Source organism: Physeter macrocephalus, chromosome 3 (genome assembly GCF_002837175.3).
Source record: "Physeter macrocephalus isolate SW-GA chromosome 3, ASM283717v5, whole genome shotgun sequence".
Classification (NCBI taxonomy): Eukaryota; Metazoa; Chordata; class Mammalia; order Artiodactyla; family Physeteridae; genus Physeter; species Physeter macrocephalus.
In genome coordinates, this window is record NC_041216.1 from 18,450,752 (window position 1) to 18,471,954 (window position 21,203).

At 36.9% G+C, this 21,203-nt stretch overlaps 1 protein-coding gene across 15 annotated transcripts in view; it reads left to right on the plus strand.

Moving 5' to 3' along the window:
• EIF4G3 (eukaryotic translation initiation factor 4 gamma 3) overlaps positions 1–21,203 on the plus strand; it is a 384,857-nt gene that overhangs the window by 346,853 nt on the left and 16,801 nt on the right. For all 15 annotated transcript variants that reach the window (XM_024125370.3, XM_055083733.1, XM_055083722.1 and 12 more), the window contains 5 exons: positions 1,944–2,116; positions 7,465–7,590; positions 8,753–8,834; positions 10,997–11,095; positions 19,366–19,512. In XM_024125370.3, the coding sequence (XP_023981138.2) occupies positions 1,944–2,116; positions 7,465–7,590; positions 8,753–8,834; positions 10,997–11,095; positions 19,366–19,512 (627 nt within the window). The remainder of the gene's footprint in view (positions 1–1,943; positions 2,117–7,464; positions 7,591–8,752; positions 8,835–10,996; positions 11,096–19,365; positions 19,513–21,203) is intronic.

A 21,203-nucleotide genomic window follows, 5' to 3' on the forward strand; every position in this document is an offset into this window, starting at 1 on the left:
TAGTGAACAACATAGTCTGTTTTTATGTTTCTTTTATGGAGTTTATGTTCTAGTGGGAGATACAGACAAAGCTGCCCTAAAAATAAATAACTACTACAAAAAGAAAACAATGTTATAGTGCAGAGAAGTAAAATTAGGTGGTATGCTAGCCGGTGACTGGGCAGTCACAGGGACTATAGGAGGTGTCATTTCAGCTGAGAGCTCAAAAACAAGAATCAGACCGTTAGAAAATCAGGGAGAAGGGTAAGATTATGAACTGCTGTGAAATTAGAAGCTTCTCATTAGAAGTTCCATGATGTAGTTAGTTGGCCTGGTAGGCAGATTCAGTGACTAAATACTCACTGGAAGACACTTAGTCACTTCAGGTTTAGTACTGAGCACTGAGTACTTGCATTCATTTTTACTGTCTCCTGAAAAGACCTTTTAATGATGATGATAGGCTTAAAATGAGGTAAAAACCCACAAGGATAAAGAGCATAAGGAATAGAGGGCAGCAACATTCTGGAAGTTAGAAGGATGAATGGTAATTTGCTTAGCAGACCATGAATGTGCGTGAGGTGCAGATGGGGCTGGAAGCAGAAGGATTGATTGGTTAAAAGTGTATGTAAGAAACCGCTCTACATGACAGTTGTTTCAAAAGTACCAGTGTCATAAAAAGACAAAAAAGAGAGAAAGGACTGATCTAGACTAAAGGCGTCTAAATCGGGAATTGGAATTCCCTGACGGTCCAGTGGTTAGGACTTGGAGCTTTCACTGCGAGGGCCCTGGGTTCAGTCCCTGGTTGGGGAGCTAAGATCCCTCAAGCCGCACAGCAAGGCCAAAAAGAAGGAGTCTAAAGAGACATCATGACATGTGATGTCGGGTTTCAGTTGGATCCTAGAGCAACAACAACAAAAAGTTACATTGGACATTTGGGGACAATTGTGGAAATTCAAATATGTACTATATATCAGATATTTTTGTTGACATTATTGTATGAATGTTAAATTTCTTGGATATATGAAGAGAAAGAAAGCTAACAACTGATGAATCTAAATTGAAGTAAAGGTATATAGGTGTACCTTGTATTACTCTTTAATTTCTCTGTAGTTTGAAAATGTTTTAGTTAAAAAATGGATGTGGGAGGTATTAAAGTAGCAGAGGGGAAATAAAATAGCAGTGAGACACCCAGATATGCCTTACTCCCTTCTTCAGTCAGGAGGCTGCCCTTCTCACATGCATCTTCCCCCTCAGAAGAGCTACTCTCTTCAGATGTTGAACCAAAGGATTTTGGACTCAGACAAAGTTGAGGTAGCTGAGGGCAGGGAGGCACACTGCTGTATTGGTGATTCAGTGACCCTGGCTGCCAGGCTTTTATCCTCCAGATCAAAGATATTGACCTAGCTAGATCATCCCATGGTAAGGGGTTTACAAGCCCCACATCCCAAGATCTTCCTAAAACGTTTTTAGTACTTCAGCTAACCATGTCAACTTTACTATGAAGGAAGACATTTTTCATTGAAGATTTTGCAAATATTACATACCCAAACAGAATTACCTCAGTTGCCACATTAAGGGCTTTGAATCATGACACTGAATTTCTATTTAAATATTATTTCATAATATACCATTTCCAGTTTTAAAATGATCATAATATAGGTAAATATTGTGTAGAAAAATACATTTTTGCCTCTGGTCCTTTGAGTGATCTTTAATAAACTTGTTAATCTAAACACATTAGCCTTATAAAGATGCACTATTATTTTTAAATATGCCTAATAATATTACCCGTATTAGCCTGAATTTTACTGAGCTATATTAATGTTTAACTATATGTATGAAAACTGTCTTGTTCTTCGAGTTGTCTACTGACTTCGTCATAAGTAAAAGATTTTAAACTTATTTTCACACTCTGATAATTCTATCCATATTTTGGAGTAAGCTTTTATTTGCTATTTGAACAGGAAGCCATGCAGTGTGTGGAAGAGCTGAATGCCCAGGGCCTGCTATATGTGTTTGTGAGAATGGGTGTGGAGTCCACCCTGGAAAGGAGCCAGATCACCAGGGATCACATGGGCCAATTACTGTATCAGCTGGTGCAGTCAGAAAAACTCAGCAAACAGGACTTTTTCAAAGGGTCGGTATCCTACTCAAGAGTGGTATTCAGTTACTAGGCTCTTAAGTAGTCTTTAATTTTAAAAGTACATATCTTTTTAAGTATTTAGCTGTTTCCATAATTTAAAATGGTATCTACCATAATATGTTGATGTATATTATATTGATAATATGCTGGTTGATATGATGGCATTTTATAGATTGTGCTAGGGCATAATGGTTATTTTCTGATTTTCTGTATCTAGTTGTTAGACGTATATTATGATGTAAGTAAGATAACAGAGACCCCCCTTAACTGTTGGGAAGCTCTGAGCTCATCAGCCCATTTATATGTAAACCCCTGCATGTTCTCTAGGAAAAAGCTTTTCTTTGTGAGAAAAATTCTGGAAAATTAACTTAAACCTAAAAGCCTTATTCTTTCAGTAAACCATGGTTCATTTTGGACAGGAAGTGCTTGTCTGTTCACTGTACCCCCATAGAAGCGTATGTAACTCCCAAGTTGTTAATGATACAGCTTATTCCAAGTTGGTTTCATTATGATTTCTCTTGATGGCTGGTTTGATGAAGTCTGGCTGTCACTTGTGTTATATCCTTATTTGATCAGGTTCTGATTATCTTTGTGATCATCACAAATGCATGGATCAGGTTCTTTGTGGTACAATCACAGAATCTTGCCCAGGCTTATGTTCTAAAATCAATATTTAAGGCGAAAATTGCATATGGTAAAAAATTTTGTTTTAGGAACCATGTTGTGCAAAGGTAAACATAGAACCACACCCAGGACTGACAGGTACCCACTTTCTAAGAGAAAAGGAACTAAGACCTCCTGAAGGATAAATGTCAGATGGGGTAAATCTCACATCTCATACTCACTCGGGGTATATGCTCGTTGAGTGGGATGGCCGTAAGAATTCTGCACTATTTAAGTTAGTTTTCTCATTGTAAATCTTTTTTGCCAATCTTTTTTGTGTTCTTGTAAATTAAATGCTGGTGATCACTGTATATCTTTCAGATATGGCCAACCTCTTAGAATAGTGTAACCATTAAATGCCAAGGTCGAATGTACTTAGGAATATTCATTTGATTTTGTAAGGAATGATGACATTGTCCTCAAGGTCCCAGAAGATGTATATTTGTTCCTAGGATCATTAAAAAGTTATCCTTCAGCAGTGAGCTAGATTTCTCTCGATTCAGTGACTTGACCAGATTAAGGCCATCTGACCCAGTTAACTTATTAGTAAGAAACTTTGGCAAAAGTTGATATGGTTGTTGGCCTTTAAAAGCCAGGATGTTTTTTCACTTTTAAAAGAGATATATGAGATTCACTCCAGTAACCAGCCAGTGTAAATAATAAGAGCAAATGAGGATATTTATAGCCTCACACATTGAGTTCTGCCCCTAGCCAACTTGAAACTATAGTTTCAGTAATATCTATTATATTAATTTATAAATATTTGCTTTTTACCAGATACTATGATATATTCACCAGAAAGTTTTGGAAATGAGAATGCTGGATTACTGTTTACCATTTTCTGTCTCTCTTCAAACTATACTCAGAAGTTGATTCATACCTGGAAAGCCCTCAAAGGAGTGTGTTCTAGCTTCATTGGCCTTAATTGAACTTGTGAGGTGCTAGCTTGGTTTCTAAGCTACCTCAAACATTTTCATTTCTCCTTGTGGGATTCCCTGAGGAAAAAGTGTCACATCCAGACATGGTGTCCACACTTCCATGGTGGTGCTGTCGCCGCTGCTGGCAGTACAACCACAACCACAGCCTTTTATTTAGACCAGAAATGAGATGAACCCTTCTGTGTCTCGGTAACTACTTCATCTCTCTGTGTCCCTCCTTCCTCTGCAGCTTGTGATAATGCAGCGGCTTCAGGCCCAGCTTTTGATACTTAGTTAGACCTAACGATCCTTAGACCAAGAGCCCTATGAAGACCCCTATTCTTTCCTAAATGCAGAGGCCTGGCACGGTGGAAACAAAGAGATAGCCTCTTGGTTATTATTTACCAAGAGCCTTCTTGCAAGTAGATTGTAGTTTCCCAGTTGCTTCTGAAGCCTACGTTATAAATAGATCATATTGTCCAGAGAGGCACATTTCACTGGAGCCACAGAAATGCCCTGTCTTCTGTCTCTTTAGTCCCAGTATCCAAAGATCTGTGTCCTTACATAGCGCTGTGGGGGAGCACAAGGTCAGCTTTCTTGGATGCTGATACTGCTTAGATTCCAACTTCTGAGCAGTCATTAAAGCTGTGATGGTTCTGGAAAACAAAGGAGAAGACCTCTAACTGTCAATCTGCCCTTTCTCCTACAGTTCCCCAAAGCATGCACTGCTACTTAAATAGTAAGATAAACTAGACAGAAATTTCAGATAGGCCCTTAGTGTCAGGTGGTTTATAAAGAAAGCTTAGATCCTTTGGAATTTTCCTTACAAGATGCTGTATCAACTCTGAGCATAATAGTTGCTGTATATCAATAACATTTCCACAACATCAAGCCATCCTCTTGGAAATTTCAGGACTTGAATCTAAATACTTTATGATGCAAATTAGATAGGTAGGTACGTGGGCACAGTACTGTGTAGGTGCATTTCAAATAGTGTGGTACAGTCATTTAATATCATGGCCTCAGAAGACTTCTTTTTAAAAACTGTCTACTAAAGGTAGTTGAGTGTAGCTCACTGTTCACCATGGAATTGGAATCTCTTTGAAAGTGTAATAAACAAATGAAAAACAGGACAGTAAAAATTGGAGTTGACTAGAGACATAAAATATGTGCTCTTCAAGGAATCTTGATATATTAATATTTCATTTTGGGAGAAGCTTATTGGAAAGGAAATTCTTATCTCCTCCTTGACTACTTTTTTGGAACTTTTTGATTACTTTTTTGGAACTTTTCTTGCCACTTAAGGCAGTTCTGCTTTGGTAAAAAGATACTATTTGGCGCTTACATGGACAAGCAGACTAAGTTCCATATGCAAAATGGTAGAGGTGCTAGTTAACAAGTGAAGACCCCATTTGCTCACATAGGTAAGATTTAGTTTAAGTAGTCTTTTTTGTGGTATTCCTTTGAAGATGGTACTGGCTTTTAAAATCTTTTTATTTATTTCTTCCTTTTACCTGTAGTTAGATTCTCTAATGATCAGTCATAATAATACTTGACCAGTCTAATTTTGAGATGTCTTCATTCTTTCTTCTTTGATTATCTACAGTAAGGTTTATATTTCTATTAAGTTATAATGCAAATTGTAGAAGATGCTGCTTGACAATATCATTTCCAATTGTGGTAGATTATTTTGCCTTTTTAGCAGACGTCTAATCAGAACTTTACTGAATTAAAAAATATATTTCTAACTTTTAACAATGTATTGCTTTCTTTAATTAAATTTTATACAGGAACCCAATATATAAAATAAATAAAAGGAGAGTTTCTGTAGTTGAAATGGGGGAAGGGATGTCCTAAGACCCACTTGTGGACCTCACGGAAGTGCAGTTTAGTGGGTGTGCTGGTCACTACATACCAAGAAGCAAGGCTACGGTGTAGCTCTATTTCATTTATTCAGCCAGCTTCTGAATGTATATTATGTAAGGCATAATATACATTCAGAATATACATTCAGAATATATATAATATATTATATATTATGCAAGGCATTGTTACAGGCTAGGTAGTAGTCCAAAGACATAAAGATAATTATCTAGCGGCTTCTGCACACCTAGGATTTTTCTTTTAAAATCGTACAGAAGGATTTAGGAACTGTAAATCTGAAGAGAAATAAGTCTCTTATGAGCTTTTGCTTCAGATATCCTATGTTCAGCCAAATATTTTTTTTTATCAGCAGTATGGATTTGATCAGTGATTGTGTTCTGCAAATTGTACCATGGTAAACTGACTAATCAAGAAGTAGAAAACCGGGGCAAGAATATGGGTATCTCTTTGTTGTAATATGAGATGAAAAGAAGAGCAGATACACTGCTGCAAGACCAAGACGGCTACGGTTGTCTCATGGGCTCATTAAACAGTTTAATCTATACCGCTAACCCATGGAACATGAATAGGCATTATAGGTGATCAACCCAGAAATCCTGGAGCCCAGCCAGATTATGTTCCATCATTGGCACATTAACCGAGCTGAAAGTGGACATGATGAGAGAACAGTCAAGAATCTGTTGTATAGCAAATAGATGTCAAATAATTGCAAGCTCTGAGGTCACAAAATTGTCATTAAGGATTCATGAAGCCCAGAGTTAGGTAATGTGGCTGAGCTGCCAATTGTTTTGAAATGGCACCTTCAGGAAAGGGACCCTGCCTTGTAGTTTTTAAGTGAAAAAGTGTTGTGTAGGCCTCTGAGGTAGGTAAAAAGAATGGCGCACTCTGGCTCGCAACAGGAATTGCAGTGAAAAAGCACACATTTTATGTGCGCAGAGATCTAAAAGGATACGAAGACTAATACCACCTGCTCTTGGCCCCTTCATTCATTCGCCCTTTCCTTCTGATTATATGTATTTTCCTTGTAATTATGTATATGTCTCCTATAGTTTAATTCACTTTTGTTTTTGGACTTTTTAATATGCTCTATATTGGAATGATTAACAAAGCCTTGAGTTATGTTTTTATACTTAAAATGAATAGCTATGATTTTCAGCCTAAATAAGACTGTGCTGATATTTTATATTTGGTGTTTCTAAATTTTATATTGAAATTCCATTTATTTTACTTCACATTGAGAAATATTCCATAGCATGAAAGCCTGAAACCATTAGCTTTTCTTTAGAGGTCGAACAGTTTGTAACATGTCATAATGACGATGTTATACAGTAATATTGTCAGGCTCTTTTGTATCCATCCAGTTTTCTTCCCCATCGTAAGCTCCTCAGTGACAAGGATTTTTGTTTTTTCTTCTCCTTGTGTCTGGTCTGCATTACACTAAGTTTTTAGTCAGTGCTTCTGACTGACTCAGAGGATATGATACTCAACTGTGGTGAACTATTTATAGTGTGGGATTAAATAGATTAGCTTGTTACCCTAGAATGTCATATAACTGCCTCATTTTCATCATTTAAGTCTTTCAGATGTCACTTCCATACAGAGGTATTTTCTGATCACCCTCTAGGGATAGCCTAGTACCATAGTTTATGTTCTTCAGAGAATTAGCCCTATCTGCAAATAGGCTTTTGGTTGTTTTGTTTTCCTCCCCCCACTAATAATAAGCTCTTTGAGAGCAAAAACTTGTTTACTTGATGCCTAGAACAGTACCGAACATAGCAGTTGTTTAATAGGTATTTGTTGACTGGTTTTTGGTCTGTTTATTTAATGTTAGCTTTTGAATTACATTTGCATGTGAATTTTTTTCCTGTTCTTTTTCAGTTTTTCAGAAACATTGGAATTGGCAGATGACATGGCCATTGATATTCCCCATATTTGGTTGTACCTTGCTGAACTGGTGACCCCCATGTTAAAAGAAGGAGGAATCTCCATGAGAGAACTTATCATGTAAGTTATACTTGTTTCTTTTGATGTATATCTAGTTAAAATGACTCAGAGCTTACCAGCTGGGTTTGTAGCATAGTGCTCTTGCTTTAGTGCTTTTGAAGACGCAGGCTGTGGCTCTTTAAGACTTCTAATTTCAGTATAAAAGTGTTATATTTTTCTAAATTGGAGAAGTGATGGGGATATAATAGCCCTGTGGTCCATTAAGGTTAGATATGGCTCCAGAGTCATGTAATTGGAAGGTGATTGCTCCTGGAAGCTTAATGTTAATCTGACTTTTATGTCTCTCATTGCTCCAATGCGGTAAGAAGTTATAGATCCACATAATAACTTTCAGACTGTGGTACCTGCATAGCACATGCTCAGGTTGTTTTAAAAGGAGCTGAGCTCTTAGGCATTTCTAGATTTGGACGTGAGTGGGAAATGGTTGCTACATTGTGTAGACTAGTATTTCCCAAACTCTTCTTCAAAACATTAGTATTTCCCCCAAAGCTGTTCACATAGTCAAACTCTGCATACTATTATGTCCCTTTTCTTTGAGATTCACAAAGCGTATTATAGCACATTAAAGGTTATGAGAATCCTATAGTAAAACCAAACAACAAATAAAAACTTCAGCTTTGTTTAAGTCAGCAGTGCTTCACTTAATTGACTGTAGAATCCTTTTTTGAGGAATAATTATTAATATCCTGTGGAACACAGTTTGGGAAATACTGATATAGACTGTGAGAAAATTGGTTCTTTTCTGTTTCATCTGTATTCTAAAGAAAAGCTTCCTTTCTTAAAAACACTTCAAAACTAAGCTTCACAACTCCCTGCTACCTAAGGTGCTTCTCTTCTTTCGGCTTAAGGTGGAGCTCATGTAAATAAACAGATTGTTAAGTGAGACTGATCTTTGCATTGCTTCTGTCACTGAAGCAGTTAGAGAAAAAGGCAAAACCCAGGAATTCTAAAGTCTCTTTCCAGCTTCCCCATGAAGCGTAAAGTGAACCTGAAGTCTCTGAACTACTTCTGAAAATTATTACTTAGAGACGTTCTGGAATTTTGGCTTGCCCAGCATTATTTAGGTTGCACAGTATCTGTTCTTTTGGCACACATTGTTTGCATACTGTTCTAGAACAGAATTTGTTCAGAGGTACTTAATCACTACTCCTATCTTTTACAGAGAATTTAGCAAACCTTTACTTCCTGTTGGAAGAGCTGGAGTCTTGCTTTCTGAAATATTGCACCTTCTATGCAAACAAATGGTGAGTATTAAACTGAGTGTTGGATTTAGCAGCCTATTGGGAAGTGTAGTGATTTTGATCTTGGGTTATCCATGAAAAGCTTAGGTATCACTGTGCAGGTAACTCTCTTAACTTCTATTATTTGAAGAAAAAAAAAAAGTGAGGTTTCTCGTTCAATCTAGTTTCTTCCAAAGGTATACTTGTCCTTCTGTTTTCTTGTAATTTGGGAAAGAATTATCTAATCTCAGCTAGATTTGGTACAATTCTGAAGAATCTCAAGATGTATTTTATTTGTGGCTAATGATTTTATCTTCTCTTGAAACAAAATGGCTATATTATTTATACTTTTTAATAGATTTCAATTAAAACTCCTATGCTTTCAGAGAAAGATAAGATTCATAAAATGATTAATTTTACAATATTTTTGGATCACGGGCTAGGTAATCTGATTAGAAATAGGTGGTAAAAAAAAATCATATTGATAACACTTACATGTGGAATCTAAAATACAACACAAATGAACTTACCTACGAAACAGAAACAGACTTACAGACATAGAGAACAGACTTTTGGTTCCCGGGGTGGGGCTGGGGTAGGGGAGGTAGGGGAGGGATGGACTGGGAGTTTGGAATTAGCAGATGCAAACTATTGTATGTAGAATGGGTAAACAATAAGGACCTACTGTATAGCACAGAGAACTATATTCAATATTCTGTGATAAACCATAATGGAAGAGAAAGTGAAAAATAATGTATATATATGTATAACTGAATCACTTTGCTGTGCAGCAGAAATTAACACATGATAAATCAACTATACTTCGATAAAATAAATTTTTTTAATGGCAAAAAAAGAAATAGGTGGTAAAAATGATTCTGCAGGATTGTGAATTTCTATCTTAAAGTTGCATTTATTTTAGTTTAATAAATACTGCATAATTCTCTGCAAAGCTCTATGCTAGGATTTTAGTCTGCAAAGATGGCTAAACCTTCATTTATAGACTGGAGAGGGAGACAAACCAATCTAAACCAATAGTTTCAAAAGAGAGTCAGTGCTATATTAGAGGTCTAAGACGTTTGGGAAAGTGGTGTAGCTTCACAAAGGTGATGTAACTCCTGGGGTGAGAAACGTCAAAACAAAACAACTCACGTATGAAAATTTTAGAGTGATTTCTGACTTAAACTATTATACTTATTTGTGTAATAGTTATTCATAGATAGGTGTACTAAACAGTCTCGTCTAATTCTAGTTGATTATCTATTTGTTCTTAATATTCTTTGCTTGATGGCACTGAAGTTTTTATTGAACCCTAATATGTAGATCCAGAATTTTCTCCTGCTCTTCTACCTGCTTGACTTTAGTCCTTAAAATTCAAAGTCTTGTTAACTTTTATTTGTAGAAACAGAAAGCAAATTCTCACTTCTCCTAACTAAAACAAAATTCTCATAGAATGTAAGCTCTGGAATTAGCCTGAGTTTAAATCCTGACTTCTGCCAGGTTATCAGCTATACCTTGGGCAAGTTAGTCTGTGAAATAACTAGTACATGTTCCTTAGATGACAGTTGCAGCCTCAAAGCCTGACATTTTCCTTTATCACTGTGACTTTGTTCAGGCAGTGGACTTGTTGTACCTCCTCATCATTTTTCCACCTGACAGCAGCTCTTCTCTTTTGTTTCCTGGGCTCAACCTTGTACTTCTTCTTGCCCTTGAAATAATTCTCATTCCTTGATCAGGAGCAATGACTTCCTTAGTCATTCTCATGTTAAGTAGCATAATCATAATCTACTATGAAGAGGGACTCCAGGGAGGCTTATTCAATGGCTTTAATAGCAGATGCATATAGCACTATCCAGGAAAAGAGACAGTTTTGAATTTATAAGCTCTGTGAATTGGACTCTTTTTAGGTGATTATATTCATAAACCCCAAACACCAGCTTGCAGATCCCCATATTAGTCATCTGGTAGAAGAAATTATTGAACGTTAAGCAACTGTACTTCATTTACCATTACATTTATGAACATTCTGACATCTCAGTTTGAAAGCTAAGTGTCCTAAGAAATTAACTTCGTATCATCAAGGAAAAGTTTCAGTTTTTTAGCCTTCCTTCAAAATTCTGTACTCTTGACTTCTTTTTCTCCTTCCAATGTAAAAGTAAATGGATTGAACTTAATGTCTGTTTTAGAGCCATAAGAAAGTGGGAGCCTTATGGAGGGAGGCTGACCTCAGCTGGAAGGATTTTTTACCAGAAGGGGAAGATGTACATAATTTTCTCTTGGAGCAGGTGAGTAAGAGCAAGGCTTGTGCCTTCCTGTTTGATCGTAGTTGGTCTGTTTCTTAGAGGAGATAAAGATATTTGTACTAGTATTCCAGTTATTAAAATTAGACCAAAATAGGAATCATGGTCAAGATGTCATTGTAAGTCCATGCTTTAAAGCCACTTTACCCCCAAAAAACCTCATGATTCCTAAGGACAAATATTTTCTGATCTCTCATCAGAATCAATCACGATTCTCACCAGGCAACTTTTAACAACATCGTAGCTTTTTGTCTTTGCATTCATTAGATGATAGATAAAAAAGAAAAGAAAAATTTAAGGACTTAGCCACACTTAGAAAACAAGCTACCCGTCTCCATGAACCAGAAATGAAATTGATAAATAAAGCAAGGTTAATAGGGCTAAAACTGCAAGTCTTCTGAGCTCTGGGTCTGAAAGCAAATAGAGACAGAAGTTATTTCTGTGGGGTAATAGGGTCTAGATGCCCCTTTCAAGGTAGAAAATTGGAGACAGGCTTACTGCATGTCACTAAGTGGAAACTTGATAAGTAAATACAAGGAAGTAGATACAGTCTTATAGGCAGAACCTTAGCTAAGCTGCCTACTGACTTGGTAACTGGATTCAGAAATCTACAACAAGGCAGAAGGCTCCATAGTCAATATAATCTGGTCCTAAGTAAAGAATTGTAGGGGATAGAGGCAACCATAAAAAGAAGAGTGACAAAACAAAAAATTTCCTCTCAAAATGATCCTGCAAGTCAGAATCCTAAAACATCTGAGGAAAATAAATGCTAAGACAGCCAACAAAATCGGCAATAAGAAGAAAAAATCGCTCTTAGGTAAAAAGAAAATAATAAAGCAATCTGAAAATGACTTTAAGTATATTTTAAGCTGGATATATTTCAGATGGATAAAGACATTAGGTTAACTGTGGACTTTAGCTTCCTTTTGGTTGTAGTCTAGATACACTGAGGAGCACTCCTGCCATGATAATAAGAACCTACATAAGGCATAATTTATCTTGCATAGCTGGGCTCATAAAAAGTGGAAGAAATTCCCAAGTAACAAAATGAATAAGGGGGGAAAAAGCCAAAGATGAAATCGACTCTGAGCAGTAAGCACATGTAAAGGGTGTGTTGCCTAATACCATTATAAGCGCTGCCAGAGATCTTGAAGATGTTGAAATGGTCCCAGTTCAATATTACCCTGGCTCCAAGAAGTAGCAAACCAAAATGCTCTTTGGAGAAAACTATACTCAACTTAGCTCTTACTTTCTACAAATTAACATTATCTAAATATATGAGTTAATACTTCGAGTTCATTTAATGTATAACGAAACAGGTAACCATGAGTGACAGTAAACAGACAATAAGTGCAAGATTTAGACTCCAAAGTCTTGAGATAATGGAATCATCACTCAGCATATAAAATAACATTATTTTTAAAAGAGAGAATCACAAAAATGAGCAAACATGAAGAGAGTAGTCAAAATGACTGGGCAGATATAAAAAAAGAAGGAGAAGAAACTAGACAGAATTCTAAGAGATGTTAATGAAATTTAGAGGATAGAATGAGAAAGTCTAACATGTGTCTAATTGGAGTCCTAGAAGGGAAAATAGGGTGAATGGAGAAGAGGCAATATTTGAAGAGACTGTGGCTGACTTTTCCAGAACTGAAAAATATATGAATCTATATAGAAAGCACATGTATATACCATGTAGGATAGTTACATTTTAGTGAAACTGCATAATATCAAAAACAAGCAAAAAAAGATTTTAAAGTAGCTAGAAAAAAGAAGCACATTACCTACAAAGGAAAAGCAGATTTTGCAATAGCAACAATGAAAGCCAATTGTTATCAAAGTATACATAGATAACAATGAAAGATGGTGGCGTAATCTTTTTTTTGGTGGGGGTGCTGCATCGGGTCTTAGTTGTGACATGTGGGATCTTTCATTGACGCGCGCGGGCTCTTCGTTGCGGAGTGCAGGCCTCTCTCTAGTTGTGGCTCACAGGCTCCAGGGTGCGTGGGCTCTATAGTTGTGGTGTGTAGGTTCCAGAGCGTGTGGGCTCTGTAGTCTGCAGCATGCAGGCTCTCTAGTTGAGGTGCACGAGCTCAGTAGTTGCGGCGCATGGGCTTAGTTGCCCCACGACACGTGGGACCTTAGTTCCCTGGCTAGGGCTTGAACCCGTGTCCCCTGCATTGTAAGGCAGATTCTTTATCACTGGACCACCAGGGAAGTCCCGGACTAATCTTAAAGTGCTGAGAAAATATCAGTTAATCTAGAGTTGACTTCCAAATAAACTAACCTTTAAGGACAAGGGCAACGTATATTTAGAAGCTTAGTAACACACTTCTAAATAACCCGTGAGTCAACGAGAAATCATAAAAGATTTTTAAAACATTTTGTACTGAAGGAAAATGAAAACAACACATCAAAATTTGTGGGATGCAACTAAAGCCGTACTTAGAGTGAAATTTTTAGCACTGAACACCTGTGTGTAGGAAACAAGGTCACAAATAAGTAACTTCAGCTTCAACCTTACAAAATTAGAAAATGGAAGAGCAAATAAAACTCAAAAAGTAAATAGAGAAAAGGAGGGGCTTCCCTGGTGGCGCAGTGGTTGAGAATCTGCCTGCCAATGCAGGCGACACGGGTTCGAGCCCTGGTCTGGGAAGATCCCACATGCCACGGAGCAACTAGGCCCGTGAACCACAACTACTGAGCCTGCGCGTCTAGAGCCTGTGCTCCGCAACAAGAGAAGGCTGCGAAAGTGAGAGGCCTGCACACCGCGATGAAGAGTGGCCCCCGCTTGCTGCAACTAGAGAAAGCCCTCGCACAGAAATGAAGACCCAACACAGCCAAAAATAAATAAATAAATAAATAAATTTTTAAAAAAGGAAATAACCAGAATCAGAGCAAAAGTCAGTGAAACAGAAGAACAGTAGGGAAAAGTCACTGAAGTCAAAAGCTGGTTCTTTGAAAAGATAAAATTGATAAACCCCTAGCCAGACTAATAAGGAAAAATAAAAAAGAGAAGGCACAGATTTCTAATAAAAAGAATGAGAGAGGTGACATTGTATAGATTGTACACATAACAACAGGTAAGAGAATTTTGCGAATAATCTTTATGCCAATAAATACATCAACTTAGTTGAAATGAGTAAATTTCTTGACACAAACTACTAGAGCTGACTCAAGAAGAAGAATAGATAACCTGAATATCTATGAAAGAAATTGAAGTAGTTAACGTTCTCACAAAGAAAACTCCAGGCGCCAGTGAGTTCACTGATGAATTCTACCAAACATTTAAGGGAGAAATAATGCCAATTCTGCAAAGAATTCTACACCAATTCTTCCAAAACATTGAACAGGAGAGACTTATTTTCCAACTCATTCTGTGAGGCCAGCATTAAATTGATAACAAAATCAAGGGCATTTCAAGAAAAGAGAACTATAGAGCAGTATTCCTAATTAACACAGAGAAAATCTTGTCAACAAAATTTTCACAAATCAAATGCAACAGTATATAAAAGGATAATACATCATAACCAGGTAGGTTTTATCACAGGAATGTAAGGTTAATTTAAAATTTAAAAATCAGTGTATGGATGTAGGGAGGGAAGATGATATAGTAAGAAGGTCCAGAATTCGTCCCTCCACTGAAACAACTATTGAGCTGGGAAGGTCTGTTAGAATCAGCTATTTTGGAATTATGGAATGGAGCACATGCACTACCAACACCAGGAGGATGCTTGATGAAAAAAAGAGTCTGGTAAATTCCAGTGATTTTGGTGTTTTGCATAGAAAGCTATCAGCACCCAGCTCTGTGACACACAGCTGAGGAGACAGTAGCACCTTCTTTCTGGTGCCAGTTTGAGCAATAAAGACCTGTCCTCTAAAGATTGGTGTTGTGTCTTTTAATCTGCCTAGCAGTTCACTGAGTATCCTGTGCAGGACCTTGATGTCATTTCAGCTCCTCACCCTGAAGCAACTTCCTGGATGGGGTCTGTCAGAGAACTTAAACATAACACATTTATGTCTTCTCCACGCCCCCACGCCCCTCTCTTTTTCTCATTGGATCCAGGCAGTCACTGAAATCTCTTAAAGGTCACTGGCTGACTGCAGAGATAATGCATCAGAGACTTCAGTAACCATATACGAGAAGGAATATAGTCCTTGTCTAAAAGTCACTAAACAGATGGCTGCAACATCATACGGGGTGAGGGCGAGAATCTGATGTCCAGACTTACTGCATTACACTGTCTAGTTTTCAACAAAAAATTACGAAGTATTCAAAAAAAAACAGGAAAATACAGCTCATTCACAGGGGAAAAAAAGAAAATGACAGAAAGCATCCCTGAGGAAGCCCAAACATTGGGAATACTAGACAAGGACTTTAACTGACTTAAATATGCTCAAGTTGCTGAGGAAAACCATGGACGAAGAAATAAAGGAAATCAGAATGATGAATTGAACAAGTTGAGAATACTGGTAAAGAGGTAGAAATTATAAAAAGGAACCAAGTAGAAACTGAAAAGTGATAATAGCTGAAATGAAAAATTAGACTCTTTCAACAGCAGGTTTGAGCAAGCAGAAGAATCAGTCAGTGAATTTGGAAACAGGGCAGTTGAAGTTGCTCAGTCAGTCAGGAATCACTGATTCAGCACTAATTTACTACGATGAAAATCCATCTTCAGTATTCACAACAGATACACTCTTTTACTAATTGTCTTGCTAATGAATTTTCTGGCATTGTTATATGAAACTGAATATATTGAATTTTTTAAAAAGTCCCTATAGTTTATTTTTTAAAGAAAACTTTATATTGTAATAATACATATTGAAAAATAATCCATTTAACATATAAAGAGGCTTTGAAAAAGAAATTGCTCAGTTTGAGGAGCAAAGAAATCAAGAAAAATTAACAGAGTCTAAGGACCTAGGGGACACCATCAAACACATCAGTATATACATAATGTAGTCCCAGAGAAGGGAGAAAGGAGCAGAAGAAAGTATTTAAGTATTTGAAGAAATAATGGTCAAAAACTTCCTAAATTTGATAAAAGATATGAATCTACACATCTAGGAATTTCAACGAACTCCAGGCAGGATAAAGTCAGTTTCACATCAAGATATAATGAAACTGTTGAAAGACACAAAGAAGAAATCTTGAAAGCATCAAGAGAGAAGAGACTCGTCACATACAAAGAAGCCTCAATAAGATTAACAGGCAATTTATCATCAGAAACTATGGCTGTCAAAAGACACTGGAATGATATATTTAAAGTACTGGGCTTCCCTAGTGGTGCAGTGGTTAAGAATCCGCCTGCCAATGCAGGGGACACGGGTTTGAGCGCTGGTCCGAGAAGATCCCACATGCCGCGAAGCAACTAAACCCGTGTGCCACAACTTCTAAGCCTGAGCTCTTGAGCCCGTGTGCCACAACTACTGAAGCCCACGCGCCTAGAGCCCAGCTCCGCAACAAGAGAAGCCACTGCAGTGAGAAGTCTGTGAACCACAATGAAGAGCAGCCCCCGCTCGCCTCAACTAGAGAAAGCCCCGCGCGCAGCAACGAAGACCCAACGCAGCCAAAAAAAAAAAAAAAGAATAACTAAAGTACTAAAATTTAAAGACTGTTTATATCTGGCAATAGTTCCTATAAAAATGAAGAAGAAATTAAGACATTCCCAGATAAAAACTAAGTGAGTTAGTAGACCTCCCTTGCTAAACTGAGTCTTTCAGGCTGAAGCAAAAGAACACAAGAGTGTAACTCGAAGCCATACAAAGAAATACAGATAACTGGTAAAAGTAACCACACAGGTAAATATAAAAGCAAGTATTATTATGTTTTTGGTTTGTAGCTCCTCATTTTCTTTGCTATATGATTTAAAAGGCAAATCCATAAGAAAATAACTATAAATATGTGTTAATGGGCATACATTGTATAAAGATGTAATTTATGAAAATAACTACATAAGGATGGTTTCTCACAGAATTCCCATGAGACCCAGCAGTTGTACTTCTAGGTGTGTATACAAGAGAAATGAAAACATATGGCACCCTGGTTTGAAGTCAAATAAACCTGGATTCAGGTTCCAGTTTTCTACCACTTAAGACTTTAAGCAAATTACTTGATTTCTCTAAGCCTCATATTCCTCACCTATGAAATGCTTATAATAACTATCTGGTAGAATTTTTATGGGGATTAAATGAGATAATGTTTAAGAAGCACTGAGCATAGAGAGGAACTCAGTTACGGATGATGTTGTTATTAATAAAAATGTTTAAAAGACAAAAAAATGAGGTTCCAGAAAACTTGGCCTTCTGTATCCTGAATTTTAGCTTTCTTCTAAAATGGCTGGTTTAGGGACTCCCCTGGTGGTCCAGTGGTTAAGACTCCACACTCCCAATGCGGTGGGGGCCTGGGTTCGATCCCTGGTCAGGGAACTAAGCCTGTGTGCCGCAACTACTGAGCCGGCGTGTCTCAACTAGAGAAGCCTGTGTGTCACAACTAGAGAGCCCATGAGCCACAACGAAGACCCGGTGCAGCCAAAATAAATAAAAATTAAAACGGCTGGTTTAATGCCCTTTTTCTGGGAACCCGAGTACATTCTGCAAGAGGTAGTGATGAGTTGATCCATAAATTTGAAGCCCAGCCTTCTAGGTTCTAGGAGGATTAGATAACCTATACAGAATCACAGGGATTCTGCGAAATAAATGTTTCTCTTCCAATGACCAAGGTAAACTTTACAGCTCACCACTGACTCTGTTTGGCCATGGTAAAGACGTTCACTTTCACATTTTTATGTCATATTATATTAATGAGCAATGTAATTCATGTTTGACTTTGCTGTTGTTGTTAATCACTCTCAGACCTTCAATCATCTATGTAGGTTTAGGGTAAGTTAAAGAGGTATTCTGTGTAGGTGTTCTAACACCTAAGAGTGTTAGAACAAATTTGGAGAATGTTTCAAGGTTGTGAAAAATTGCCTGTTCTTAAAAGAACTTATGGCCATCTTGTGATTCTGTATGTATATTGAAATGTGGTGGTTGAGATATTTATCAACATTGAATCAGAAAAATTGTAATACTGAATCATGTTTCTAAACTTTATAGGAATATATTTTAAAATGGGACATAAGTGCTAAAGACAATTAAAACGATAGAATGAAATTTTTTTTTCACAGAATTCAAGGTTATTTTTTCTTTGTGGATCAAAGGAGGGTATAGGAATATATCAGAGTCTTCTAAGGTATTAGCGGAAAATATGTTAATAATCTTTAATATTTTAATCTTCATGGTTTTTACATAGAGAAACTGTATAAGGCAAAACATACTTATATACCTCATTTCCTTGTACCCTTGAAAATGAAAAATCATTTTGATTATTGATTTTTTTTTAACTACCCATTTAAGAGTTAAACAATTATGGCATCATTTCTCACACTTGGATTCAGAATGGTCAAGAGGTGTTTGAAGGCCTTGACAAAACTAAAACTGTAGAGTTTTTGACAGCTGCTCGGTGGCAATAGTGATACTAAATCATAAGCTGCAGAAAGGGAGTTAAATTGTACCCTTGCCAGTACTCCTGCCCTGCCTTAGAGCTATGTCACAGCTAAAAGCCAGACTGAAGCGCCCAAGGGTATTACGTTAAATGAAATAAGTCAAGAGAAAGACAAATACTGCATGATTTCACTGATATGTCGATTCTACAAAACAAATTAAAACCCATAGATACAGCGACTAGGTAGTTAGTTGCCAGAGGGGAAGGGGTTGGCAGGGGTGAAATAGGTGAAGAGGGTCAAGAGGTACAGACTTCCAGTTATAAAATAAATAAATTATGAGGATGTAATGTATAGCATGGAGGATACAGTCAATAGTATTGTATTGACTTTGTACGGTGACAGATAATGACTAGACTTATTGTGGTGACCATTTCACAGTGTATACAAATGGCAAATCACTATGTTGTACACATGAAACTAATATATTGCATGTCAGATGTACTTAAATTTTTTAAAAAGACTGAGAATGATTTGGAGGAGAAGTAAGCTTGCTTTCGTTTTTAAGAAGCAGAGCTATGCAGTATTAAAAAATGGGGAAATATTCAGAAGGATAATGGAGTGAGAATCTTTTAGAACAATAAATATAGAATTGCTTCTGCTGATCATTTTGATCCCATGTGCAATAGAAGAGATAGCCCATGACTTTGTTTTCCTCTCAGCGTGATAATAATATTGAATTTTGTTAATGTTTAACACTGTATGTTACAGAAGTTGGACTTTATAGAGTCTGATGGTTCCTGTTCCTCTGAAGCACTTTCAAAGAAAGAACTCTCTGCCGAAGAGCTGTATAAGCGACTCGAGAAACTCATTATTGAGGACAAAGCAAATGATGAACAGATCTTTGACTGGGTAGAGGTATAAAGACTATGTCACCTTCCCTGATATCTCTGCAAGAAAGATTCTTGTGGGATCCTCTTCATTCACATATTTACCTCTCACTTAATGGGAGTTTTTAACTTTAATGAAGTTAGTTTTTATTCTTACATGTTTATGTATTTGAAACTAATGCTGTTTTTCTATTTTTATAAGATTCGTAGTCTTTTATAAAGTCAGGTAAAAATATTCAGAACATAAGCCATTTTTCTGGATCTCTCATTAGTTTTGGATACACCCTGCATTTTACCATTCAAAAATTTGCATTTCTTTCTTAATGTTCTCATGTTTTAAATACTAATCTGGATAAAATTAATAAGCAATATATAATTATTATTAAATGTGTTGACTGACATTTTCATAACAACGCTCCCTTCTGGAAACTTTATATCTTATTTATCTTGTGTTGTGGAGTCTGTTGATCATGTCCGTTTTTAATTTGTTACTGTATTCCTTTAAATAGTAACTTCTGTTTATGTACATGTGTTTTATTTGTGCACATTTCCATGAGATCATATACTAATCCAAGTTGAAAGAAAGCCACTGAAGGCTAATCTAGTTCTCTCCCTTTTGCATAAATCTTGTTTTGTAGTCCTTCTAATGGGCTGTTGTTTTTTTAACAACTCATTTCCAGGCACTGAGAAATAATGAAGCTTCTGATAAATTGGTTTTTTTTTTACCTATTTTCCCTGCTGTCTATATGATAATCTATCATCTCACCTAATTCAGAATCTTTTTAAAGTAATTTATACTAGTCAATAAGATATATCCCTATCTCCCCCTCTAGGTTCTTTCATTCATTCCTGAAATCTTGATATCCAGACCATTGTCTGGTTATTCTCATACAAACATAGCCTGGATTTTGAACATTCCTCTCAAAGTGACATGTGCAAACTGAGCATGATCACCAGGTGTGGTCCAACAGTACAGAGTTAGGTGGTGCTTTCTGCCTTTTTTTTTTTTTTTTTTTTTTTTTAACTCTGTGCTTCTGGCAGGCTCACTACACTGAGCTCAAACTGCTCTTTCAGTCTTTTTTTTTTTTAACAGTATAATTGCTTTACAATGGTGTATTAGTTTTTGCTGTATCACAAAGTGAATCAGCTGTACGTATACATATATCCCCATATCCCCTCGCTCTTGCATCTCCCTCCCACCCTCCCTATCCCACCCCTCTAAGTGGTCACAAAGCACGAAGCTGATACCCCTGTGCTATGCGGCTGCTTCCCACTAGCTAGCTTTTTTACATTTGGGAGTCTGTATATGTCCATGCCACTCTCTAACTTCATCCCAGCTTCCCCTTCCCCCTCCCCATGTCCTCAAGTCTATTCTCTACATCTGCGTCTTTATTCCAGTCCTGCCCCTAGGTTCTTCATAACTTTTTTTTTTTAAGATTCCATATATATGTGTTAGCATACAGTATTTGTTTTTCTCTTTCTGTCTTACTTCACTCTGTACGACAGACTCTAGGTCCATCCACCTCACTACAAATAACTCAATTTTGTTTCTTTTTATGGCTGAGTAATATTCCATTGTATATATGTGCCATATCGTCTTTATCCATTCGTCTGTCGATGGACACTTAGGTCGCTTCCATCTCCTAGCTATTGTAAATAGAGCTGCATTGAACACTGTGGTACATGACTCTTTGAATTACGGTTTTCTCAGGGTATATG